The following is a 26,259-nucleotide window of genomic DNA, read 5'->3' on the forward strand; positions in this document are numbered from 1 at the left end:
GAAAACTTATAATCATACAAAAACCTTTGCATAAGTGTTTTTAGCAGCTTTATTTGTAGTAGCCCAAAGTAGAGACAATCCACGTCACCTATAGTAGGTGACTGGTTAACTGTAGCCTCGGATTACCATGGAGTACTACCTGCCACTAAAAACAAACAAACTATTGATATGCACAACTTAGATGGATGTCCAGGGCATTATGCTGAATGAAAAAAAAAAAAATCTCAAAGGCCGCATACTGTATGATTCTATTTTTATAGCTCTCGAAATGACAATATTATAGAGATAAAGAAAAAAATTAGTGGTTGGCAGAGTTTATAGATGTTCAGGGGGAGGAGAATAGATATAAGTTTAATGGAGGAGCACAAAGGAGATCTTTGTGGATAGAATTGCTCTGCATCTTAGCTGGGCTGATTCTTACTCGAATACACACATGTGATACAACAACACTGTACGAACCACACACATTGCGCACATGTCAGTTTCCCAGTTTTGATGTTGTTCCATAGCTCTGTGAAGCATTCGTCATTGGGAGAAACTAGGTGGAGGGCACATGGGATTTCTCTGAGGTCTTTGCAAATTCCTGTGAATCTATAAGTGTTTCAAAATGAAAAGTAAAAAAATAAGTGAATACAACTTATTTAACTTTTCCTCAGTGCCAACTTGATTTCCTTTTATTGACACTCAAATGCTATAAAAACACAAAATCTACATTGCAGTCAATTTTTTAATAAAACATATTAAAAGGAGAATATTCATTCAAGCTTTGGATTGAGGCAAAAATGACTAGAATAATTCAATTTAGTCCATTAAATTCATAGCTATGAATCTTTGGGCCTTTTACAAGACATAAACATTCTAGGATCACTATTTTAAAATTGTTTCATACTTTCAAATAATCTCCACTTTCAAGATTGTTTAAACTTTAAAAGGACTAAATTCTAGAGTATTACCTCTGACTTACAATTAATGTAGGTCATCACTGAACATTGTTATAATTTTTTTGGGGATCCAGAAAATGCATGTGCATTAATTTATGGTATGATAAATATATTAAACTTATGATATTGTCACTAGAAATTAAGCAAAACTTAATTTTCACATGTTTCTTTATTTTTTTGAGAGAGAGATTGAGAGAGAGCATGAGCAGGGGAGGGGCAGAGAAAGAGGACAGAGAATCCAAAGCAGGCTCTGCACTGACAGCAGAGAGCCCGATGTGGGGCTTGAACCCGCAAACCGAGATCATGACCTAAGCTGAAGGTGGACCCTCAACCGACAGTCACCCAGGTGCTCCAAAGCAAAAATTAATTTTAAAATGTCAACATTTACTGAGGTCTTCCCATGTGTTACCATATTTAATATCACTATATTGAAATTATGGCATGGAGATGTTAACTTGCTCAAGTTTATATATATAAAGTAATTAGTTTTGTGTAATTGAAGAAAAAAGTTTTGTGTAATTGGGACATTATGAAGAATCAATAAAATGAGTCCATCCATAAAATTCTGGTAATGGAATTCTTAACCCAGGTGTGGCTAATTCTAGAGCTTGCTCTCTTAATCACTCTACAGTATTCTTTTTAAAAATTTTTTTAAAATTATTACATTTATTTATTTTGAGAGAGAGAGAGGGAGAGACAGAGCATTAGCAGGGGAGAGGTAGAGAGAGAGGGAGACACAGATGCTGAAGCAGGCTCCAGGCTCTGAGCTGTCAGCACACAGTCTGACGCAGGGTTCAAACCCACAAGCCTTGAGATCATGATCTGAACCAAGTCAGACACTTAACCTGCTGAGCCATACAGGTGTCCCTACAGTATTACTTCTTTAAGAATCCTATCTAGAAGGTTTTTTTTCTTCTGAATTTTAATCTACAAATAATTGCTTCTTATGTTTAGATTAGTCAGGATTGCTACTTAGTTTTTATAGTGAGCATTGCCATGTTCATTTCATTTCATTGCATTTCATTGCATTTCATTTCATTTCATTTCATTATTTCATTTCATTCAATTCCTTAGTTATTGGGGTCAGGGAAGGAGGCAGCCTGAGACAGAAAAGCCAATGCTGTTGAAGAGGGAAATGTAGACTTGAGAACAGCACAGATTTTCCTTTGGCCTGAGACTAAGGTCAGTGACAAATGAGATTATGAAATACTCAGCAAAGAGTATGAAAGAAAGTATGCGAATTTTGCTTTGCAGTCAGCTTTTGTGTAGAAAGTCACAGCAAGCTCGGATTTCCTACAGTGAGAGATTGTAAAGTGACTAGACTTGTTGCTTTTGGGACATTTAATATATGTGTTTTTTGTACCTTCTTGTAAGTTAAACAACTGAATGTTCTATAGCATAATTGAAAATAATTATGAGGAGTCAACATAAAGTAGAGCTATCATAAATTCATATACTGTCTTAAAGGCAAGAAATGTAGATGCTTAATTTATTGCTAGAGGCTGCCGTTTCAGAATCGAGTGATCAAGAAACTCATTAGCTCACATCTGACGTAGTTAACAGAATTCATCTAAGGTTTGTGGGCAGATCACACATCAGTGAAAGAGGATTTGAGCATATTATTTACTCATAGTCTCAGTCTACCCTACTTCTTCCCACTGGTTCAATATAGCTTTTATACGATGAAATTCTTTTCGTGGAATTTATTTTGAATTCGATAATATGAAAATCGATAGGTGCTCAAAATTCTCTTCCTTGTCTTCCTTAAGAACACAGATAAATTACTGTTTGTTTTTTTTTTTGGTGTGTGTAGCACTTTCTGCAACTTGGCTTATGTAGCATTGGATGTATTTCCCAGATGCTCTTTGAGTTATTTTGCAAAACTATGTCAATAGTACTTTGTATCTCCTATTTTCAGAACTGGTCTGCCCAACATCACCCAGGCATAAATGAGATGCTGTTTGTGATTTTCCAAGAGCCAAGCAAATGAAGTCTAGTCATGAGTTTTGGGTCATTTTGCTGGCGGCTGCCTCTCCAGGCCGCCCGGCTGTTCCAGTCACTAGAGAATGACGAGAAGTGACGGGGAGTGGTCCCTGGAGCACGTGCTATGCTGTGCAATCTGTCATGGATCATGAGGGTTTAAAATCCACTGTATACCAAGGGAGGGATTGCTATTGCTTTAATTACAGGTGTTTTGTGTGTCTTTATATCCATGCATGGCTTTTTCCTTGGGTTGTAAGTACAGATCTTTAGAAATTCTGGTGGTGTGTTTCCTAAGGTATTCACTTTAATGATTCCAAACAAATGCTCAAAGGCCTAAAACAGCCGATCGATCCTACCCTTCGTTGTGGTCCTGTTCAGGGCTCCGTATCATGAAAACAATGGCACTCCTTGTTTTTTCTCTGTAATATAGTAGTCCTTAACCATTTCTTGCCTCTCAGATTTTTTTTTATGATTTGATAAAACAGCCTCCAAAATTATCATTCTCTCTCAAGCTCTCTCTGTCTATACACACATACACAACACGCACACATGCATGCATGCACACATGAGCATGAACACACATGCACATGTATCCACATATCCACACACAGTTTTGCATTCACTTTCGTAAGTCCTCTGAATTAACTGCAGGTTTAGTATTTGAGTATTGAGAACATGGAATTTTTGTTGAAAGTGATATGCTCCCTACTTGCATTATGATTAATGGCATTATATCTTCCCCACGGCGCTGTTAGCAGTCCCTGAGCAGCAGAGAGACCAGCTTTCTCATCACTGAAGAACCAGCGGTAAGCATCAGTCAGTACGATACTTTCCTGCATGGACACAAATGGGGTATTATTTTGTAGCCTGAGATGGAGATGCTCTGTTTCCAGGTCACAGTTATTTTTCAGGTCATCATATATGAAATTTGAGAATTAATTACTTTTGGGGAAAAAACTAGTTTCTTATGGGGAAAAAGTAACACAAGACATATTAATGAGAAAGACAAAGCACGGTCATTTGCTTGCATTTTAGTTTCTCAGTTTTACAAATGAAGAAAGATGAAGGGTCTGAGGGGCTTAATGAACTTATTAAAATTACCCATTATGTTTGAGAGGCAGATTCGGGACTAGAACTGGAATTTCTGAATTCTAGTTTAGTATTGTCTCTTCATACCTCGTTTCTTTCACCTGTAAGTACATGCCTAAGAATAATCGTGAAGTATAGTTTGTTAAAAATCAAATTTGAATATCAATTAAGAGGTTAGTAAAGGGATTTAAACATTTTCACTAATTACTTAGTAAAAAAAGAAAGATGATGTTTGGGAAGATGGGAAAATAGAGTTCTATTCTTATAGTGACAATTTTAACATAGGTGATATTTTGCTTTTCACTAGCATACTGGTCTTTAATCTTCCAGAATGAAGGTTGTGGTTTGATCAGTTATAATAATTGAAACTTTGCTAGGTTTTCTTTGTTTTGTTTGTTTTATCATGTGAAACATTTATATGATGCCAAAGTTTAAAACCATAGATCAAATAAGGTTGGGTGGAGCCTAAAGCTTATGCTATTTTGGTATCACTATGAGAATAGTGGTACAATAATGTACCTCTAAAAATTCATAGAATACTTGACCATGAGAACAAATTGCTAGAATGTCCTTCTAAATCCTTGGAAGGGCTGGTACAAGCAAGAAACCATGAAGCATTGCCTTCATTAGCTTGAATGTAAATCTATCACGAGATGAAATTATGAAAAAATTTCAGGGAAAATTCTCTTCCTTTTTTTTCCTTCTTAATCCTCTATAATAACCATTTTATATTTCATTTATCCTTTTAATGTGTCCTTTACTTTTCCACGTGTGTGTGTGTGTGTGTGTGTATACAGATACATATGTAAATGTATATTCCTCCTGCTTGTTACACTAGAGCCATCATGCTAAATAGACTGGTCTGTTCCTTGGTTTTCACTTAAAAGCATATCCCAGAGTTCATGCAATATTATATATAGATTTCATTCCCATTCATTTGTGTGTTGCATAATATCACATTCTGGGGGTTTAGCGTGGTATATTCATTCAGTCCCTTTATTGATGTACATTTGAGTTGTTTTTAATCTCTTGTTATTACAAATACTGTTATAATATATACCCTAGGGAATCAATCTAGCAATATTTTGGTCAGTGCTATCTTTCTAAATAGGATTTCAGTATTAAAGAATAAACAAATATGTAATTTTGCCATATATTGCCAAATTCCCCCCTGTTTTGCATTTCTAACAAGTGTAGGAGAATACCTATTGCCTACAGCCTCATCAACAATGTGTTGTCTTGAGTTTAGATTTTTGCCCATCTGATAGTGAGATAGCTAGTAGCTGTTGGGAGCCCTTTCAGTTAGCTGTGTATCTTAGTGTGGTTTAAATTTGTATTTCTCTCAGTGAGTGAGATAGTCACCTTTTCCTATGTTGATGGTCACTTAATTAATTTATTTTTTATAAATCTGTTCAGTTATCCTATTTTTTTGTCAAACTGTTGGTTTTTTCTTTTTTCTTTTGAATTTTTTGGAGATGTTTACACATTTATTGTTATCCCTTGCCCGAGATATGAGTTGCAGGTAATTTTCCAAGTGTGTCATATGCCAGTAATTAAAATTATAGATCCCAAATGATTTTAAAGTGATTTATGGTATTTCTTTTTTTATGATGACATTGTCTTTGGTTAAACAGTAAGTGGGTAAAATGAAACAGTAAGCTTCTTTTTTAAATAAACTTATTTTATTTTAACACTGCAAGGTGCTCTCAGCTCATTTTATACTTTCCCTGCATCAGTCCTGGAATCAACCATTTCTCCAGGGAAAATTTTTTTTTAATGTCACAGATGCATCACAAAAGAAAAATCTGCACTAATCAGGATCACATTGACTATACTCAGAGTAGGATAATTTGTGGAGAGCCTAATGAAAAACTTTTACAAATATAGGATGCTGAAGAATCCTGCAGTGTATACATCTAGAAAACATGTGTCTGTTATTATCCCTAGAACTGATGGAATAGAAAGAGCATCATGTACTGAAGACCTTCTTGAGAGGCCAATGACCTTCAGTGGAGGGATACAGCCTTCCTGAATCTGACTTTAGGAAGGAAGGCACTCACTCTCTTCCTTTTCTCTAATCACATTTGGGAAACCAGAGGTCTAGGGGGCTCTTTCATATCTATACCAGCCATCCTCACAAGAAAAAGCCAGGTAGAGAGCAAAAGAGAGGATCTGCTGGGATGAACCAAAGATATCCAGCAGAGTATCATTGTACATGTTTTCATTTTCACTATTAGTGATTCTATAAATAGAGAAGAATTTACATAATTTAACATTTTACTTGAAATAAAGTGGTCAACAGTAGATTTCATTGAGTGACTAGCTAAGTGGCTAGCTAAATTGCTAGAAGACACTAGAAGGACCCTAAAGCCATTAACTAGGAAAATTCAGAAATTCAGAAAAATTGGAAAGCCCATATCTAAGAAAACTTGTCCCAGAGCAAATACCATCTGTGCTTGGGGTATAATTTAATAAGTATTTAGAGTTTAAAGAGGGATGGATGGAATTGGAAAGTTAAACTAAAGGCATGCTTTAGGAACAGTAATGTGCCATTGACAGGTTCTGAAGGGATCTGGGTATTTAACCTCAGGGATGATATTCCAGATATTTAACAACTTATATGACACAGAAGCTACCTTTGAATAAATGGACCAGAACCAATCAGTATAAGTATGGCATAGTATTTATAATTAATCAATGTATATATTTAGATGTGGTTACTCCAGGGCTCAGAGATTTAATTCACTATCCTGGCTTTAAATACCATTGGTATACTGTCAACTCTCAAATTTAAGTTTCTAGGATAGACATCTTGCCTGAACTTAAGACTGAAACATCCAAGTGCTTTCCCATCATATGCACATGGATATCTAAAGATGTTTCGAGATTACTATGTCTGAAATCTAATTTTTTTCTTTCTACATAAACAAAAAAAATCTCCCTGATGAAGTGTTTCATATTCCAGCTCCACACAGTCTAACCTTCTAGTCATTCAAGCCAAAAACTTTAAGAAATTATTTTTATTTTTATACATTACATACAATGAAATGCAGTATTTTAAGTGTATGGTTTAATGAGTTTTAATAAATCACAACAGTCAAGATACAGATTTCTATTACCTGCTGTTTCACCTCTGTTCTGGGCAACCAATGATTTGTTTTTTATTTTTCTAAAGTAGTATGTGAATCACATCAGACTCTATAGGCTATTTTGTGTCTGGCTTCTTTTGTTCAGCATAATGTTGCTGACATGCATCCAGAGCTTAAATGATATTGCTATATTGAATCTTGTTGAAAATATCTATAATTTTTTTCTTTGATTTATATTTTTTATCACTAAATAGTATTCCATTGTATGGATATACCAAAATTTGTTTATCCATTCACCTGTTGATGGATATTCATATTGTTTTCTGTTTGGGGAACATTATAAATAAAGCTGTTATGAACCTACACATAAGACATGATAAAGTTTGTATAGATGTATACTTTAATTAATCTTCGTTAATTTTCTAAGAGTAAAATTTCTGGATCTTATGAAAGAGTATATATAACTTTATAAAAAATTGCTGAACTATTTGGGAAAGTGGTTCTACCACTTTTCTTTCCTACCAGTAATGTATGAGAGTTCTACTTGCTCTCCACCCTCACTGGTACCTTGTCCACCCTCAAATTTAGTAATCTAATGGTAGGTAGTGATATCTTGTGATTTCAATTCTGAATTCCCTGATAAATGATGACATTACACATCTTTTCATGAGCTTGTTAGCCATTCATATATCTTCTTCCGTAAACTATCTGTTCAAATCTTTGTGTATTTTTTAAAACTCAAGTTGATTAACTTCCTGTTGACTTGTAAGAGTTGTTTATGTACTCTGAATGTGAGACCTTTGTCAACTGTTTTCATTGCAAATTTTTTCTCCCAGTCTGTGACTCACTTATCATTTACTTAAAAATATCTTGACATACTTTGAATTCTATTATATTTGGTAAAAACTTCCAAAGTTTTTCTCAAAAAGAAAAGAGCCCCAAAACCAAAAACAAAACTAAAAACAAAGAAAATGACTAAAAGAGAGTGAATAGTGACATTATTTATGCCATTACTATAGAAGGGAGTGTTTACTTCCTAGTGAAACTGACTAAGAAATTCAGACATTGAACTTTTGATTTTTCCTGGCCATGTAAGACTGGCATTTTTTTCATTTTTCTTCGTGTTCTTCTCATAAATTAGATTCTCTTTCTATGTGCAAATATCCATTTCCTTAATCTTTTTGCTGCATGGCTATTTGTTCCTCTATGGTTGGTTTCTATGTGCTGGTCTTCAAGGAACAGTCAAAGATTGGTGTTTCACTGTACATTCTTAAGGTCCATTTCAGGTATTTATGAAATTTCTGTGCCTGATTAATCCATCTACTACTTCAAACTAGAAAAATAGAAAGGAAATTTTCATATAGTTATTATTGTTTATTTTGAAGCTACAATATAAACAGAGGAATAGGTAGACCACAAAGACTGGGAATATGAAACGCATTCCAAGCAATCTTGAGGGAAATTACACAAATATTGTCAGGGCAAATCTATTGCTGATTCCACAAGCACTGGCATATCCAGACGTTGTTACATATAAATGGGAATTCTCCTAATTAACTTCCATTTACTAAATTGAAACTTACATATAGAATATTAAATTGCATTAGAAGCTCAACATTTATTTAATATTTAGACAAACATATTTTTCAAGAAGGAGTATTTTACCGGTGTCTTAAGAAATTGCTGGTAGTGACTTTTATTGTTTTTATTATATTATAGTTGCTGGCTTCAAGGTTGCACAGCACTTACTAGCCAGCCTTTTGTGTATTTGGCTGGTGGTATGTCTTTATTACCACTTGCTGATAATTAACAAGATCTACCTGGTAACATTAAAGATACAGAGTACACAGTGTTTAGCACAGAGAAATCAAGGTATGCTAGCTACTGTTTAATTGCTGTGGTTTTGTTTAAATTTAGAACTTCTGTAGGGTCCACTCAGTAAGTCGGTTTTATAGTTTGTAGAGTGAGTATCTACATCCTTAACATCAAGGGTTAATGTAGTTTTTAATGTGACATCGAAGTCTCAAAGCAATTGGACTTTTTCTTGCTTAGAAATTCACAGCATTGAATGGCTTGTGGTATTATAACTACATGAGTTATATTTATTTTCGTTCTCTTACAATACATATTCTAGAAATGTCTACGATATTGGACTCCCCCCACCCTACCCTGCTAATGTCTCACCAGTGATCTAGTAGCTGAGACAGGAGCTGGAGCCTGCAGTCTCTGAACTGCTGCCCTCTCTAGCGCACCAAGTAGTAGTGCCCATATCGGTCAGTGGCTGGCCTGTTGATGATATTCAAAAATGGCCAAGGAGGAGTATGAGAAAAAATAAATTCATAAGGAGGAATGTGTGATAAAAATTATGTATAATGAGACTACTGACACCTACTGTTATGTGGCATAATAATATGGGTGATCAACTCTCTTCCCAGAGAAAGGACTAAGTGTCTTCTTACAAATAGATTAGTTTACATTTTAATGAATTGAAATTACATAGAGAAAATTGTTTTTATGAAAGATCTATAATATATGAAAATTTATTTTACTATGATGGTAGTATTATGAAAAAGGTAAGAACAATGTATACATTAAATACAATGATTTACGATATTAAAAAATTCAGTGCTTAGACAAACCAGAAATAAATACACCAAATAGTTACTAAAGTAACAAGGAAATAACAATGATTTTAAAAATACCTTTTCATTACTTTAGTGCTACCCATATTTTATTTGTATTTATTTATTTATTCTTATTATTATTTTAATTTATTTTGAGAGAGTGTGCAGGAGATTCAGAGAGAGAGGGAGACAGAGAGAATCCCAAGCAGCCTCCACAGTGTTAGTGCAGAACCCAGTGTGGGGCTTGAACTCATGAACCGTGAAATCATGACCTGAGCCAAAACTGAGTCGGCTGCTTAACTGACTGAGCCGCCCAGGCACCCCAAGTGTTGTCAGTATTTTAATAAAAAGCAAACATAATTTAGCACATGATGGAAATATTTAATAAAGTTATTCTATAATTTTAATCAGAATGTTAATTTTATCTCTTTGTAATCAAGTCCTTTGGTGGTTTATTGATCTTTTAATATGTTTAAGATCAAGTTTTAAAAATATTAAATATTGAGTCCATATGTTTCAAGACCAGCTGCTGGTATTGATCCCACTGGTTTTTTGTTTTTGAAATATTTTTGTAAAGTTTATTTATCAAGGGGGAGGGAGGGCAGAGAGAGCGGGAGAGAGAGAGGATCGATCCTCCACACTGTCAGCACAGAGCCCAACGCAGGGATGGACTCACAGACTGGGAGATCATGACCTGAGCTGAAACCAAGAGTCGGACACTTAACCACTGAGCCACCCAGGTACCCTGATCCCATTGGCTTTTATATTGTGAAGATACCATATGATTTGGGAAAGCTGCAAACTAACTTGATATTAGATGTATTTATTACAGAAGGCTTTTTAGCACCCATCTAAGTAACATTTTAACCCTGCATTCTCAGCAGATCTTGAATATATGGTGCCTAGTTAATTCAGGAGCCTACGGTCAGCTTATTCTTTAGGCACAGTAAGCAAAGTGCCTTCTAGGGCCCAGGATGCTTTTTGGAGCCCACGGAAATGTTTTAATTTTAATTTCTTTTAAAATCAAACTTAAAGAAAGAAAGAAACAAACAAAAAATCCCACCCCATAAGTATAATAGTGTGTGTGTGTGTGCATATATACATATATTCATTTAATTCTTTTTAAATTGAAAAAAAAAAAACAATTTAATGGAGAAAGGAGCCCACAGAAAGTAAACAGGCCCAGACAGAGCCCATGAAAATCATAATGTGGACCTGCTCTGCCCCATAGTGTGTAAGTCTTTCCTTTCCCTTAATGATTCTGTAATGAATTTCGGAAAAGCATCTGAGAATAACAGTAACTTGTGGACCTCATGAAAGATTCCAAGGAAATCAAAGTAGTAAGATGAAAATTTCCAGCCCAGCAGAAAAATACAGTTTAAAATACACTTTACCCAATGACCGATATCCATCCTGTACCTGTTTGCTCTAAGCAACAACGGTATTAACCCTGTCTATACAGAGTAGATTCCCAGGTTATGGAGCAGGGGTTTTTCATCTGGCATCACCCCTGCTTAGGGTTCTAGCTTATTTAAGAAAACAACAGTTTTAGCAAAACTTTCCATGACAAGAACTCAAACTTTTAATTTATAATTTTATCAGGTATCATTTCATTATAGTATAAAATACACACAGTACTTCTTTTTGTGGCATTATTTGGTTTTCTTTCAAATGTTATTGATTTTCCCAGATGTTTTAAGGTAATTGCATTGGTGTCTTAAAAATACTGGTCACAGTAACTGAGGACTGAAGACAGCCCAGCATTGAAATAACTGAATGATTTCCCTTTCCTTCCCCCAGTATTTTGGGAGGCTGTGAAATATTGTCTACTTCTAGGTGAACTTTCTATACCATACAGTATAATTGTAGTAATTGTACTTTTTTCCCCAATGTATACGGGCATACTTAACTGAATACATATTTTACTTTTACATTTCCCTTTTTCTCATGTTTTCCTTCATTATTTTTTGTCTCTTTCCTTTCTTCCTTAATTCAGTTCCACAAATACATATTATTTAATGTTATAGTACAAAGAACTTAAGGGAATTTACTTTGGAGTCTCTTTTATTTCCCCTTCCTTTATTCTTCATTGCTTTCTTCCTGTATTTATTCTTTCCTTCTTTCCTTCTTGCCAGCTTCTCCCACCCTCCAACTCTAAATATCTCTCTCTCTCTGTCTCTCACACACACACACACACACACACACACACACACACACATTCACCTGAGTGATCAAACTGAAGATTTGTGTTTTTGTGTGTCTGTATTTTGGGAATCTTTTCTTTACTCTCAGGCAGGATTTGCTAACTTTCTGTTGATTGTTTCACAGTCTACAAAGCGATACAATTTGTTCCTGAAGCGACGTCTTTTGGTAAAAAAGTGCTGAATGCTGCTGCTTATGCTTTGGATGGCTGTAGTAGTAGCCCAGTCCTTTTTATTCCAGTGTATACTATTGATCTGGAGGGACTTTGTCACTGATTCCCAGTCTCTAGGGAATTGAGATTTTAGAATGGTGTTTTTTTTTTTAAATATTTTTTTATTTATTTCTAGGAGAGAGAGAGAGAGACAGCGTGAGCAGGGGAGGGTCAGAGAGAGAGGGAGTCACAGACTCTGAAATTGGCTCCAGGCTCTGAGCTGGCAGTCAGCACAGAGCCCGACACGGGGCTCGAACCCATGAACCACGAGATCATGACCTAAGCGAAAGTTGGACGCTTAACCAACTAAGCCACCCAGGCGCCCCTAGAATGGTGTTTTTTAATTGTTTTTGGATCTGATTAAAGATGTAGATGCTCTTTCTAAAAAATGTATATGTGTGTCTGTCTATATACATATAATTTATATGTTATATATATTTGGGCTGTATATTTATATATTACATATATTTAGCATATGTAATATATATTTGGTATATATATTTTTTATATTTGCATATAAACACACATATATATTACACACACACACACACACACACACACACACACAGACAATTTACCTACAGTTTTATAGTTTATGAACTCCCAGTAGGAATCCTCGACTATGAACCTCAGAATAACTACCTCATTCAAAGAAAATTCACCCAGATGTTCACCCATTATACATTGGGATTTCTAAGAGCAAATCAAATATAAACGCAAACACATATACATGTGGCAAAATGTTATCTTAATGTCATGCCTTGAGCAAAACAAAAGAATGATCATGACCTGAGCTGAAGTTGGATGCTTAACCAACTGAGCTACCCAGGCAAGCCAATTTCTCCATATTTTTAAACATTTTACTCTATATCAGGGCACGACATAGTGAGAGAAGTTTGGGTTTTCCTAGGTAGCATCTGGCTTTCAGAAGGGAAGTATATATATCCATTTTGACTGAACACTGAAAAAACTATTTTTGGGGTTACTTTGTTTACTCACTAATAGTCAAATACTACACATGTGATTTTTGATTTCCATGTGCACGACTTCTGTCATCAGAACTTCTCTTTGTGGACTTAGGTTTAGCTTGCCCAAACAATAAAACACTGGTAAATATATATTCTTTTAAAAATAATCTCTGCCGGGGCACCTGGATGCCTCAGTGGATGGAGCATGCAACCCTTGATTTCTGGGCTATGAGCCTACTTAAAAAAAGAAAAAATCTCTACCATGCAAATTTTGGCTGTCACAAATTTTGATTTGAGAGCAAAAGGATTATTAGTTTTCTTTCCTCTAATTTTTTGCTTTGATTATATTTAGTCTAATTAGTCTCTTATTTCCTGCTTCAGTTGGCTTCCATGAGTTTTGGTGAATTTCATGAAATATGCTAATATTATGATATACAGGCGCTCAAATGATTTTTTAATTTTGTTTTCTTTTTCTTTGTATAGTGAGCTATAAATCAAAGGGTAACAGGATAACAGCTTGAGTTTTCTCAGGTTCTTTTGCTTTCTTTTAGGCAAAAGGAGATGATCATTCATCTTTTGGTTAGGTGCAGAGAACTCAGATGTAATATTTGAGTTACTATTTTTGACATTTATTCTCTAGACTCCCTGAATGTGTTTTGTTTTTGTTTTTTGTTCATTTTTCCACTCATTTCTTTCTGTGCATTAGGAGCTACTTCTTCCTGAGACATATCAGCTGTGCCTTCACATAGATAAAATACAGTTCTTTTTTTCATAGAACACAAGTCAAGCATGAGATGTTTGTCTTATTATACATGACTGTTCTATATCCATTCTTTTTTAGGGGAGGCCTCCCTGGCTTTAGTTGGGTGAAAAACAGCATAGAATACCATAACAGAAACTCCTAAACTAACACAGATACTAGTTATGAAAACTAAAAGCATCCAGTTCTCCATTCATGGGTTAGCTAAAGCAATTGGAAAATTGCCGGTGTTAGGTTATAACTGCATCACAGAATTAGAGAGATCGCTAACCTCCACTGCATTGTCTGTTTGCATCAGTCTAAGTTCGATATATGTGGACTATTCCAAACATTACATATTATACATTACATATAAACCTGAGGAAGGGCCACATCAGTCAAATATGAAATCTCGTCTTCTAAAGCTTTCTAGGGTTTTTGTAGTTTTTAAAGGGAAGGATGAACTATACAACATGTGAATGCTGAATTTGTCAGTTTGACTATTCCACTGAGAGAATTGAGAACACGGATTTTAAACAAAGATGGCCTCTGGCTCACGTAGGGATCAGTGCTGAAAGGAGATCTGCATGAGCATTTACATGCAGTAAACTCAGCTGGCAAGCTACCTGCTTTCTAATTTTTAACTGCACTTTGATTTTACTTTAACCCTTCAGGAGTTGAATTAGAAAGTGGCAATTTTGTGAAAACAGAGAAGCATGAGTTGTAAGTTAATTTTCTTAGAATGAGATTCATTAATTGGTCTGTAATGAATTACACCCCAAAAGTAGTGTGTGAACATGAATTATTTGTCAGACTCATTGGCATGTTATTTAACAAAGATAACAAGTCTCCAAATATGCATTTTGGGATCCATGTATCCCCTGTGTTCATTTTATATTTCAATACAATCACACCATTTTTGTTGTGTGTGCATGTAGTTAATGCTTACCTTCATCTTGAGTCTTCCTGGTGTGTCTATATATATCTTCTCTATGGAAGTTCACTTTCTGAAACAAGCATAATCTTCTGTTGATGAAAACTTAGGCTGTTTGTCTTCAGCCTGTCAAATCAGGACTGAAACAAATTAGACCAAATGTCGGCGAATTCGTTTCATGTTTTTGCCATTTGAAAATAAAACTGTAAAGTTGTGTCATTCCTGTCTCCTGCAGTTTAAAAAAGACGAACAAAGCAAGGACTCTATCTTCTTCAGAGATGGGATTAGGCAAATTGATTTTGTGCTTTCCTATGTTGATGACCTAAAGAGAGAAGCAGACCCAAAGGCGGTAAGTACTTAGGGGAGAGGAACTGGGAATCGTTAAAAAAAACACTTGCTGTAGTTCATCAGGGTTGTTCCCACTGAATTACGTTGTAGAAGTTAGAGACCTCTGAGGTGTTATTGAAAGCTAAGGCTAGGGGATAAGATTAGAAAACAGGCCTAAAAATGAATTGGATGTGTAAAGTCAATTTGATTTTTTTTTTTTTTGGACATTTTGAACACTACCTTCTTTTTCTTCTTCTAAGTGACTCGTATATTGTTTACATAGCTCCAAAATGTTAAACGTGACCTCCAAAATGTGAGGTATGTCTCAATATATTTATTTTCACCTTAAAAATGTGTGGCTAATCCATGCCATCTGAAATGTCCTTCATGTTATGCTCTATTCCTTATCCTGTTTTCTTTTCATTAGAACACATCACTTTCTGAGCTTATATATTTGCAGTTTCACTTGTTTGCTGTGTCCAGCATTCTAAATTAAGTTCATAAGACCAAGGACTTTGTCCTGCTCCCTGCTGTATACCCGAATGTCTAAAATGGTGGTTGCAGCATCGTGGATGCTCAAGAAATAATTATAATTGAAATAATGAATTAATACTTTAACCCCTATGTGTAAGCATGTACACACACATTTACTAACATATTTACCCAGGAAATAAATGTCATATAAAATAAAAATTAAAAAACAACAGATATTATCCCCATAAGATCCTGTCCCTTTCTTCCACACTTTCCCTATAAACCCCTCCATCAAGTCCCTGAAATTCACTCACTGACATCCTTTTCCTTTTCTCAGAATGTCCCCCATAACTGGGCTCTTCATTGAGTTCATTGCCTTCTCCAAGTGCTTTCAGGTGATGGTTGGTGTTTCCTCATAGAGCCTTTTTCTGGAGATGGGCAAATGCCTGCTCTGACCTCCTTGTATCTCATTGTTGATTACAGGCCCTTCTCCCTCCCTCATCCCTAGAATTCCTGAACTTTTACTCTCATCAGATTAATCATTGCCCTGCTTTACTGCTGTCATTAATGTGTCCCTGGGTTTTCCCTTTCATTTCTCTACAGTTTGAGCCCCTGGTTCACTATGATTCTCTTCACCAATACTCCTTAAATTCTTGTTTATTGCAATTCATACATAGATGATTATTTTATTAGAATTTTTTTAACCTTTATTTTTGAGAGAGAGAGAGAGCTTGAACAGGCGAGGGGGAGAGAGAGAGGGAGACAAAGATTCCTAAGCAGGCTCCAGGTTCTGAGCTGTCAGCACAGAGTCTGATGCGGAGCCCGAACTCATGAAAGCGAGTTCATGACCTGAGCCAAAGTCAATCGCTTAACCAACTGAGCCACCCTCGATAACTATTTTAGCATCCTAGCCTCTCTCTTCCTTGAAGTCCCCTTTCCATTTGTGTTAGTCTCTAGCTCAGCCATTCACTTCCCTAGAACTTGTCATTTTTGATAATTGCAACTCTTTGTAATCTCACCCCCAGGCATCTGACTGTCTGACCAGCCCCTCATATATTTCTGACCAATACCTTTCCTTCAAGCAGAACCAGATAAGATGCAACTACCTTAACCCCCTTTTCGCTGCTGGTCCTTATCCTCTGTTTCCTTTGCTGATCCAGCTTGAATCTAATGGTCAAGAAATGTAATCACTCTGTTACATATGCCTTCAAATCTTTGCCCTTTTCTAAAGTGTGTTTCCTTAGCAAAACAGCAATTATAGTTAAATCCAGCTTTCTACCTACTCTGTGCCAGACCAGACAGAAAGAAAGACTTGGAATTCATTTGGAGATTTTACCTCATGTTTGTGCTCATGGACTTCAGCTGGGCCCTGAAGGCTGCCTGGCAGTCATGCTTTGCTTCCTTATTCTATGCAGCTTCCCATTCTCCTGGACGACTGTTTTGTAACTCTGCTCAGGCTTACCGATACCTGCTTCCCATCTTCAATCTAAGCTGACCATACGTTTCTGTTTCGTTGAGAAAACTGAACCAAGTAGAAGAGAAATTCTAAATTTTCATCATTACTTCTGTCCATCCACATGCATCTTCACCTGGATAATCTATGTTTCTCCTGTTACCATAGACAGATTATCCTTCTATCTGAAGCCAACACCTTACACTTGTGCCCTGGGTCCCATTTCTTCTTGCCTAATCTTCAAGAGTCACGAAGGCCACCCTCAAGTTCGGTGATTCAATAGAAGGACTCACGGAACACAACAGATAGTCATACTCAGTGGCTATGCAGTGAAATAGTTCACAGCAAAATCAGCAAAGGGAAAAAGATGCATGGGGCCAAGTCCAGAAGTAACCAGGAGCAAACTTTCAAGAATTCTTTCCCAGTGAAGTTGCATAGTAACAATGTTCACCATCAAATGTAAAGTGAGCTCATTAAAGACTCACTGCCCTAGGATTTTTTTGGGGGCTGGTCACCTTGTGCTCTTCTGCCTAGATGTACCAACATTTCATAGTCCCAGAAAGAAAGCAGATGTTTAGCATAAAATACATTGTACATACAGTGTAAATAAAGTAGGCCATTCTTATCAGATCTGGGAATAGTTGGAACCCTTCTGAAAGTTTTCAGACACCAGAGCCAATGTTGCAGGCAGGGCTTTCTAAGGGTACCAGTTTCAAACCTGTCCTATTAATTATTTTCTGTGTATCTACTTAGGGTTATTGCTCTTACAATTTTTTCCTGTTCTAAATTATATTTTGTGCTGTTCTTTGCTGGACCATCAACAAACAAATATGCTGTTAATGCCTCCATATTGAAAAAAAAGAAAGAAAAGCCAAGAACAAAAAACTTCACTTGATCTCAGTTTTTCTGCCAGCTACTATTCTCTTCTCGAAATCTTTTCTGCCTCATTTTCTCTGAAGCCTATTGCTATCAGGCCATTGCCTTAACCATTCTGATTATCTTCCTATAAATAAACAGTGATCAAGTCTCAACCCTCATTTTACTTGACCAATTCGCAGTGTGTGCCACAGTTTCTCATTCCTTCTTTCTCTCTTTTTTTAAAATTTATTTCTGAGAGAGAGAGAGAAAGACAGCATGAGCAGGGGAGGGTCAGAGAGAGAGACACACACAGAATCTGAAGCAGTCTCCAGGCTCTGAGCTAGCTGTCAGCACAGAGCCAGACGTGGGGCTTGAACCCACGAACTGTGAGATCATGACCTGAGCCAAAGTTGGACACTTAAATTGACTGAGCCACCCAGGCATCCCTCTCATTCCTTTTCGTATGCTTGTTCTTCACTCGGCTTCCAGAAACTCCATATTCTCATAGTTTTTCTCTTATTTCGTTGCTACTTCTCCATCTTTTCCCCTCCCTGACCCTTCATTATTGTAGTGCCTTGGGGTTCAGTCTTTAATCCTCTTCGTGTCCCAGCCTGCATGCATTTCTTTGATGACACAACCTGTCAGCTGTAAAACCACATCTGTGCTAATTCCAAAGTTCACCCTAGTCCATTCTCTCCCCCATATGACTGTTTTGCATTTTTACCTGGAAGTCTCATAGGCATCTCTAATTTGGTAGGTCCAAACTGAGCTCCTGAATACCCCCCACCCCTCCCTGCTAAAATCCTATCTTTCTACAAGTCTTCCCCATCTACAGTTATTTCTGCTACATTTCAGGAGTTGCGAAGGATATAATTTACAGTGTATTGATAATGGTCCAGTTAAATCACTTTTTGGAATATATCCATAGAACATAAATATGGAAATTTGACACCCACTATAATTCATTTTAAAAAATGAATTATATGAAGAAATCCTTCTTCAACACTTGAAATTTTACATCATTTTACGTCATTTATTTATCTCCTTCACCTGAAATTTCTGTTTCATTTTCCCCACTTAAATTTGTCCTGAAGTAAATATTTCACCTTTGGGGGTCTTTTATTTGTTCAACTGTAAGTTTGCTGCAACAAATATATGTGTCCACACTAAAATGTTATTATTTCCCTTCCCCAGAAGAGCATAAGCCTTAAACGTTTTCTTTGTTTTGAGTTTTTTTAACAATTCTACAAGTCTATAATTGATAAAGCATCATGAATATGTTACAACATTTGACAGTTATCAAACAAACAAAAAAATAAACTCATCATAAATTCATTAGTTAATGAGATGAACAGAGGGGCTTTAAAAATATTTTCTTCTTGGGGCACCTAGGTGGCTCAGTTGGTTAAGCATCAGACCTCAGCTTAGGTCATGATCTTGCAGTTTGTGGGAGCTTGGAACCTGCTTCGGAATCTGTGTCTCCCTCTCTCTCTGCCGCTTCCCCACTCACTGTCTTCTGTCCCTCTCTCTCCCTCCCAAAAATAAAAAATAAACTTAAAAAAGTATTTTCTTCTCTCTTTCCCCCTCCTCCACTCTCTCTGTCTCTCAAAATAATATTTATTTTTGTGAGTGGAGGAGGAGCAGAGAGAGAGGGAGACACAGAATCCAAAGCAGGTTCCAGTCTCCAAGCTGTCGGCACAGAGCCTGACACAGGGCTCAAACTCACGAACCATTAGATCATGATCTGAGCTGAAGTTGGAGGCTAAATTGACTCAGCCACCCAGGCCCCCCCCAAAATATTTTCTTTATTTATAAAGAAAGAGTTTTTCCTGGAAGGAGGTGGTTCAGGTTCAACTATACCCCTGTCTTGTTTTTTTATGGCAGTGTCAATTAAGCATGTTCAGATAAATACATAGATTGGAATAGAAAGATTATTGTTTAAGGAATTTTAATCTTTTTTGGACACCTGAATTATATCTCCAAATTATAGTGATGTATCATAAAAGTGGTGTTTAATGGACTATCAGCTACTAATCCTATTAGCTCTTCAGTTTTGTTGAACTCAGAGAATTGGCAGCCATGTTACTTGCAGAAGCATTTGGTACTATAATGAAAAGAGTTGTTCACTTTCTCAATTCTTATAGCAGAATTTTGAATGCCTCACTCCTTTTTTTTTGGTCCTCCCCTGCTCCTTTTTTGGTTTTCTGGAAGTTTGCAGTCTGCCTCCCTCTGGTAACATGAAAGAAGGACAATTATGAAAGGGTAGTTGAAAGGAAAATCTGCACCAGTCTCATCGGACTGTGCTCAAATGTGGCAAACTATCTTTTATTCTTTGTGAACTTTGAAGATATATCAAGGTAGACTTATCTGTTTGAAGATAGGCATTCTGTAATAACATAATAAAGTCTTTTAGAATTTCATTTACTATAAAATTCTTCAGATTTAGGTTATAAGTAAAGCCAAAAAATTTCAACAATCAATGCATTGTTTTGAAGCCCACAAATAATGATTGTTTTAATAACTTAATTTAATTTTTTTCTAAGTGAAGATATTCTCTTCTTCAAAATTAGAAAGTTATAATGAGGAGCATCTAGGTGGCTTAGTCTGTTGAGTAGCCTACTCTTGATTTTGGCTGAGGTCATGATCTCAGTAGTTGTGAGATCAAGCCCTGTGTCGGGCTCTGCACTGGGCCTGGGGCCTGATTGGGATTCTCTCTCTCTCTCTCTCTCTCTCTCTCTCTTTCTCTCTCTCTCTCACTGTTTACTTATTTTGAGAGAGAGAGGGAGATACAGAATCCCAAGCAGGCTGTAGGCTCTGCACTGTCAGCACCCAGCCCAAAGGTGCTTGCTCGCTTGTTCTCTCTCTCTCTGTCTCTCTCCCTGCCTCTGCCCCTCTCCCCTGCTCACACATATTCTCTCCTCTCTCTCTCAAAAAAAAAAATAAATAAAAATAAAAAGTCATAATGAAATTTTGGCTTAAATTTGAATTAAATATATCCTTTCTTTTTAAGACTACTAGTATGTTTCTGATACTGAGTCTTCCCAAGCAAGGGTGTGACATGTCTCTCTGTTTATCAAGTTTTTACAAATGTTACTTAGTAAAGTTTTGTGCATACTTTCAAATAGCAGTTCTGCACATTTCCTGGAAATCATTCCTAGATATTTTGGATTTTTATTGTTATATTGTGAATTTTAGTACAGGTGAAAATAGGACATGGTGCTAAGATGGGGTAATGGATAAAGGACTTTTATAGACAACCGGGGGAGGGGCAGATGACCACCTGGAATAGCAAGTCTGTTTATCGCTGGGCAAATACAAGTGTTCTACATAATTCTACTGATTTTTTTCCATAGGAAAGGAGGAAAGAATTTGAACAAAATCTCAGAAAAACAGGTCTTGAGTTGGAAATTGAAGACAAAAGGGTAAGTGTAGCCATTAATTGGTACCAGAGTCTTGATGTTTTAAGCAATTGTTTTCTTCTGCTATGGTGTTTGACTCAATAGACTTTGTGTTTGGGAGCAGTACAATGTTTTTTTGGTATTGCTAAAAATATACACAAAAATAAAATAGTTATGTAGATGGTAGGGGGTTTGGTCTTCCTGGTAAAGCAGTAGGTTAGGGCTCTGAATATAAGACAGTGAGTGGAACACTCTAAAAATAGACAAACATAATTCTATTCAGGATACAAAGAAAGTAAAGATACGGTTCTTGTTTTTTATATATCTCATTTTGAAGGCTGTCTTTAATCTGACACTGTAACTAGTTAACCTGGCTATCTTCTGCACAACCCACTTCTTTTTTTTTAATGTTTTATTTATTTCTGAGAGAGAGAGAGATGTGAGTAGGGGAGGGTCAGGGAGAGAAGGAGACACAGAATCTGAAACAGGCTCCAGGCTCTGAGCTGGCTGTCAGCACAGAGCCTGACACGGGGCTCAAACCCACAAACCATGAGATCATGACCTGAAGCTGAAGTTGGCCACCCAACCGACTGAGCCACCCAGGTGCCCCTGCACCACTCCTTTCTTAAGCCAAGACTTGCTTTGCTCATGAATATGGAAAATTCTTTTATTTATTTATTTTTAATCTCTTTCCATCTACTGGTTTCCTAGAATTACCTTCAAAATGTTTTTTAAAAAAAATTTAAGTTTATTTTATCTTTTTTTTGAGAGAGGGGCGGGGAGGGGCAGAGACAGAGAGGGAGAGAGTGAATCCAAAGCAGGCTCCATAGTGTCAGCACAGAGCCTAATGCGGAGCTCGAACTCACAAACTGTGAGATCATGACCTGAGCTGAAACCAAGAGTCAGATGCTTAACCAAGCCACCCAGGTGCCCCTCCTTCAAAATGGTTTTAAAGACCTATCTCATATCCCACTCTGCCAACGAAACTCCAGTACTCTGTAGTTCTTATTCTTTCCTATTTTTACTGAACTAATAAAAAATTGTGTTACACCACACAATCTATAACTTAGTCAATTTTACCTGTGTAATGAAGCCTTATTACCTACAGTTCTTCCTCTAGATATGGGCTGTACATAGCTGGGTGAGAAGAGGAAGTACATCTTTTACTTTGTATGTATCCCTCATATATCCTAAGCACAGTTCTGAGCTCATGGCTAGTTACTATTAACTGAAGAGATTGTCCAGAATCACATACGTTTCTGTGGATTTGGGGCTAGTGTACAGTGACTCTGAAATTTATTTTTCAAATATTCTTTCTTTGTCTCTATCACACACACACACACCTTATATACATATACATACACATATATGTAAGTGTAATAATACAGATACATGTTTTGAGCATTTGTTCCTCTAAGAATTTTGCTGAAAAGTTTCGATAAATTGAAAATGCTCTGACATCTGTGATTTGTTTGTGGTGTCATAAAACTTTGTGTCTTTACTCAGTTCGATAACAAGTAAATCACAATGCTTCCTGTTGTTTTGCCTTCTTTTTCTACAGAACTCTGAAGATGGAAAGACATATTTTGTCAAGATCCATGCCCCTTGGGAGGTACTGGTTACTTATGCTGAAGTGTTGGGAATCAAAATGCCTATTAAGGAGAGTGATATTCCTCTACCCGAGAATATCCCATTCAGCTGTATGCTTGAGCCTCTGAAGCTCCCAAGGAATGTGAAGCGCCCCCATCCTGAATATTTCACTGCCCAGTTCACCAGGCATCGGCAGGAACTCTTCCTCATTGAAGACCAGTCAAGCTTCTTTCCATCCTCATCAAGAAACAGAATTGTAGGTAGAGATGACCTATGGGCACATCCCTTCAAGTGAGGCTTGTGTATCTGCATGGGCTTGGACACGTGTGCTCGTGCAATGCTGTGTGTGCACCGAGTTCGTGCATACATTTTGATATGTACTGGGTGGTATTGAGCAGGTTTGAAAGTCCAGCTGGACTACTTAAACCTGTTCTCCTACCGACTTTTCAAACTGCTGTTTACACATGAAAGGTGATGATGTGGACACAGCCAAGGCCGAGGCTTTGTGCAATATCGGGAAGGCTCTTAACTTAGAGCTGGGGCTTAGGTTTTATTGGTTCTTTGCAAAATGGTTTTATAATCTTAGAGTGGTTTTATAAATTCAGTGCATAGCAGGAGGAATATTGGTCATTCCGAATGGAAATGGAATTTTAAAATTTCTTTATATATAGATAGCATTTGAGAAACCTCAAAACTTTCTCTTTTCATTTAAAACAATTTTCATTCATGGATAATAATATCTCCTTCCCATTTGTAGTCAATAAGACCTTTAAGTTTCCCATGAAAAGCCTCTCTGTAAAGAATCATGCTTTCTGTGCCACTGTTCCTTTGTGTTAAGATAGGAATAAAGTCTAGCTCATAGGTTGCCCTGAAAATGAAATGAGTTAAGGTATGAAAGGCTTCGATACTTGGAATAAACTAGGTGCTCAGGAAGTGTTAGGTGTTATTATTATTGACTTGACTTTAGAGAGAAAAACAGTAAGGTTCCTAGTTGCTCTGACCCTCCTCCCTGTTGCCTATTAATGCAATCACAGGGGTCCTAATCACTTACTGCCTTTCCCTACTTGAGACTTTTCTTTCTTTTAGGGTCAGTACTCTTCAGTGTCTAAGGATTTTGAAACCATAATTCTTTCTAGTTTCTCAATTTTTTTAAAAATTCACGGGCAGGAGTATTAAACATAATGTCTAGAATTTACATATAAAAATATGAACCTACAAACTAAAAGTTTTCTCCCTTTTCCTACCAGGAAAAAAAAACCACCACCATCACCACAACTACATCCCTAAGGGGCAATCTCTAACAAGGGAGTAAAGAGTGTATGACATGGAGTCAGAAGATCTGGTTTCAAGTCATAACTCTGCTGCTTTCTAAATAAAACAACCTCTCTTAAAACAGAGATAATGACGGTCAACAGTAGCGTTACTGTCCAAACCAAATGAAAGAATGTGTGTGAAGCACTCTGCAAACTGTAAAGTGCTTTAGATAGACTCGTACATTAAAAAGTAGCTAGGGGCACCTGGGTGGCTTAGTCGGTTAAGCGTCCGACTTTCGCTTGGGTCATGATCTCACGGATCGTGGGTTCGAGCCCCGCATCGGGCTCTGTGCTGACTGCCAGTTCAGAGCCTGGAGCCTGTTTCAGTCTGTGACTCCCTCTCTCTCTGACCCTCCCCTGCTCACGCTGTCTCTCTTTCTCTCTCCTAAAAATAAATAAAACATTAAAAAAAAAAAAAAAGTAGCAAAAAAAAAAAAAGGCTGGTGAGCCAGAACAAATTAGGAACTTGATCAGGTATAGAAATATTAGTATCCATTTATCTTTACTGCTTCTGATTAAAGAATGTCCATACCTTAGATTAATTCAACATTAAAACACAATAATTTTCCTGCCTTCATAGTAGTACAGAACTATTTTTGGTCTGTTGAGGAAGTTATTCAGGAGATTAATATAGAAAAGTCTCTTCTTTACTATCTTCATCCAGGATATCTATGTTCATACATGTATATACATCTATGTTCATGTATGTACAATTTGAGATTTTACAAGAGCACCTTGCATTGGTATTAAATTTCATACTTCTCAAAGCATCTTCAAACATCACAGCATCTGATCCTTGTGATATATATTTTATGATATCCGAGTCTCATGATATATATTTTATAACATCTAATATATATATGTCCCCAGTTCTGATGGCTGTTGAGTTTGTTTCCAACTTTTCTGAGTTACAAGCAATTTTGTAGTTTTACAGCCTGGTATGTACATATTTCAGCACATATGTAAATTTTTCTGCAAAATTGATACCTCACGTGAAATTTCTGAATATAAGGGCACAGACATTTAAATTTTCATATTACATGGGGCGCCTGGTTGGCTCAGTCAGTTAAGCATCTTACTGTTGATTTTGGCTCAAGTCACCATCTCACAGTTTGTGGGATCAAAGCCCACATTACACATTAGGCTCTGTGTTGACAGCAAGGAGCCTGCTTGGGATTCTCTCCCTCCCTCTCTGTGCCCCTCCCCTGCTCTCTCTCTGTCTCTCTCTCTTTCAAAATAAATAAGATTTATTTTAATAAACGTTAAAAGATACTTATTTTAATATATGTTAAAAATATATTACATTACCACTCTTGACAAAGAGATGCACTGAGTTAGGGTCCTAGTAACCACAGAAGGAGTGCTCAGTGCTCCACAGTGTTCTTGACACTGGTATTTACGAAGCTTTCTTTTTCTTTCTTTTGTACTTGGAGCATAACACACATAGAGATAGGCCCTCAAGTCATAAGTGTACAGTGCACTGAATCAGCACGAAACAAACATGGCCATGTGACCACCACCCAGATCGAGGAGAAGACTTTGCTAGCCTCCCTTCACCCACCCCAAGACCTTGCTGCCTCTTCCCAATCACTATTCCATCATCCTCAGCAGAGGTGGGCTTTAACTTACAACAGCAGAGATTAGACTGTTTTTAAACTTTATAAAAATGGAATCATGCAGTATATATTCTTTTGAGTCTACCTTCTTTGGCTCAACATTAATTTGGGTGAATAATTTAGCTCTTATATGAGTTTTTTGTGCATTTATTTTCATTACTTGATTTTGAAATTTATTTGTATATGTGTCATGATGGTTGTTTTATTTTGTGTGAGAGACAGAGCACGTGAGTGGGGAGAAAAGCAGAGAGAGAGAGAGAATCTTAAGCAGGCTTTACACTCAGTGCAGAGCCCAGTGTTGTGCTCAATCTCATGTCCCTGAGATCATGACCTGAGCTGATATCAAGAGTCAGTGCTCAACAAACTGAGCCACCCAGGCGACTCTTGTCGTTATGATTTTAATTTGCATTTCTCTAATATAAATGGGATTGATTCTCCTTGTATATATTT

At 36.7% G+C, this 26,259-nt stretch overlaps 1 protein-coding gene across 1 annotated transcript in view; it reads left to right on the forward strand.

The window, feature by feature from the left end:
- The window catches only part of ANO5 (anoctamin 5), a 102,317-nt gene that overhangs the window by 24,746 nt on the left and 51,312 nt on the right, over positions 1–26,259 (forward strand). Inside the window, exons 4-8 of the mRNA XM_039253280.1 lie at positions 3,680–3,730; positions 12,055–12,096; positions 15,016–15,129; positions 21,246–21,314; positions 22,852–23,136. Coding sequence (XP_039109211.1) covers positions 3,680–3,730; positions 12,055–12,096; positions 15,016–15,129; positions 21,246–21,314; positions 22,852–23,136 — 561 coding nt within the window. The remainder of the gene's footprint in view (positions 1–3,679; positions 3,731–12,054; positions 12,097–15,015; positions 15,130–21,245; positions 21,315–22,851; positions 23,137–26,259) is intronic.

This window comes from Hyaena hyaena, unplaced genomic scaffold (assembly GCF_003009895.1).
Source record: "Hyaena hyaena isolate Hyena2069 unplaced genomic scaffold, ASM300989v1 scaffold_449, whole genome shotgun sequence".
Taxonomy (NCBI): Eukaryota; Metazoa; Chordata; class Mammalia; order Carnivora; family Hyaenidae; genus Hyaena; species Hyaena hyaena.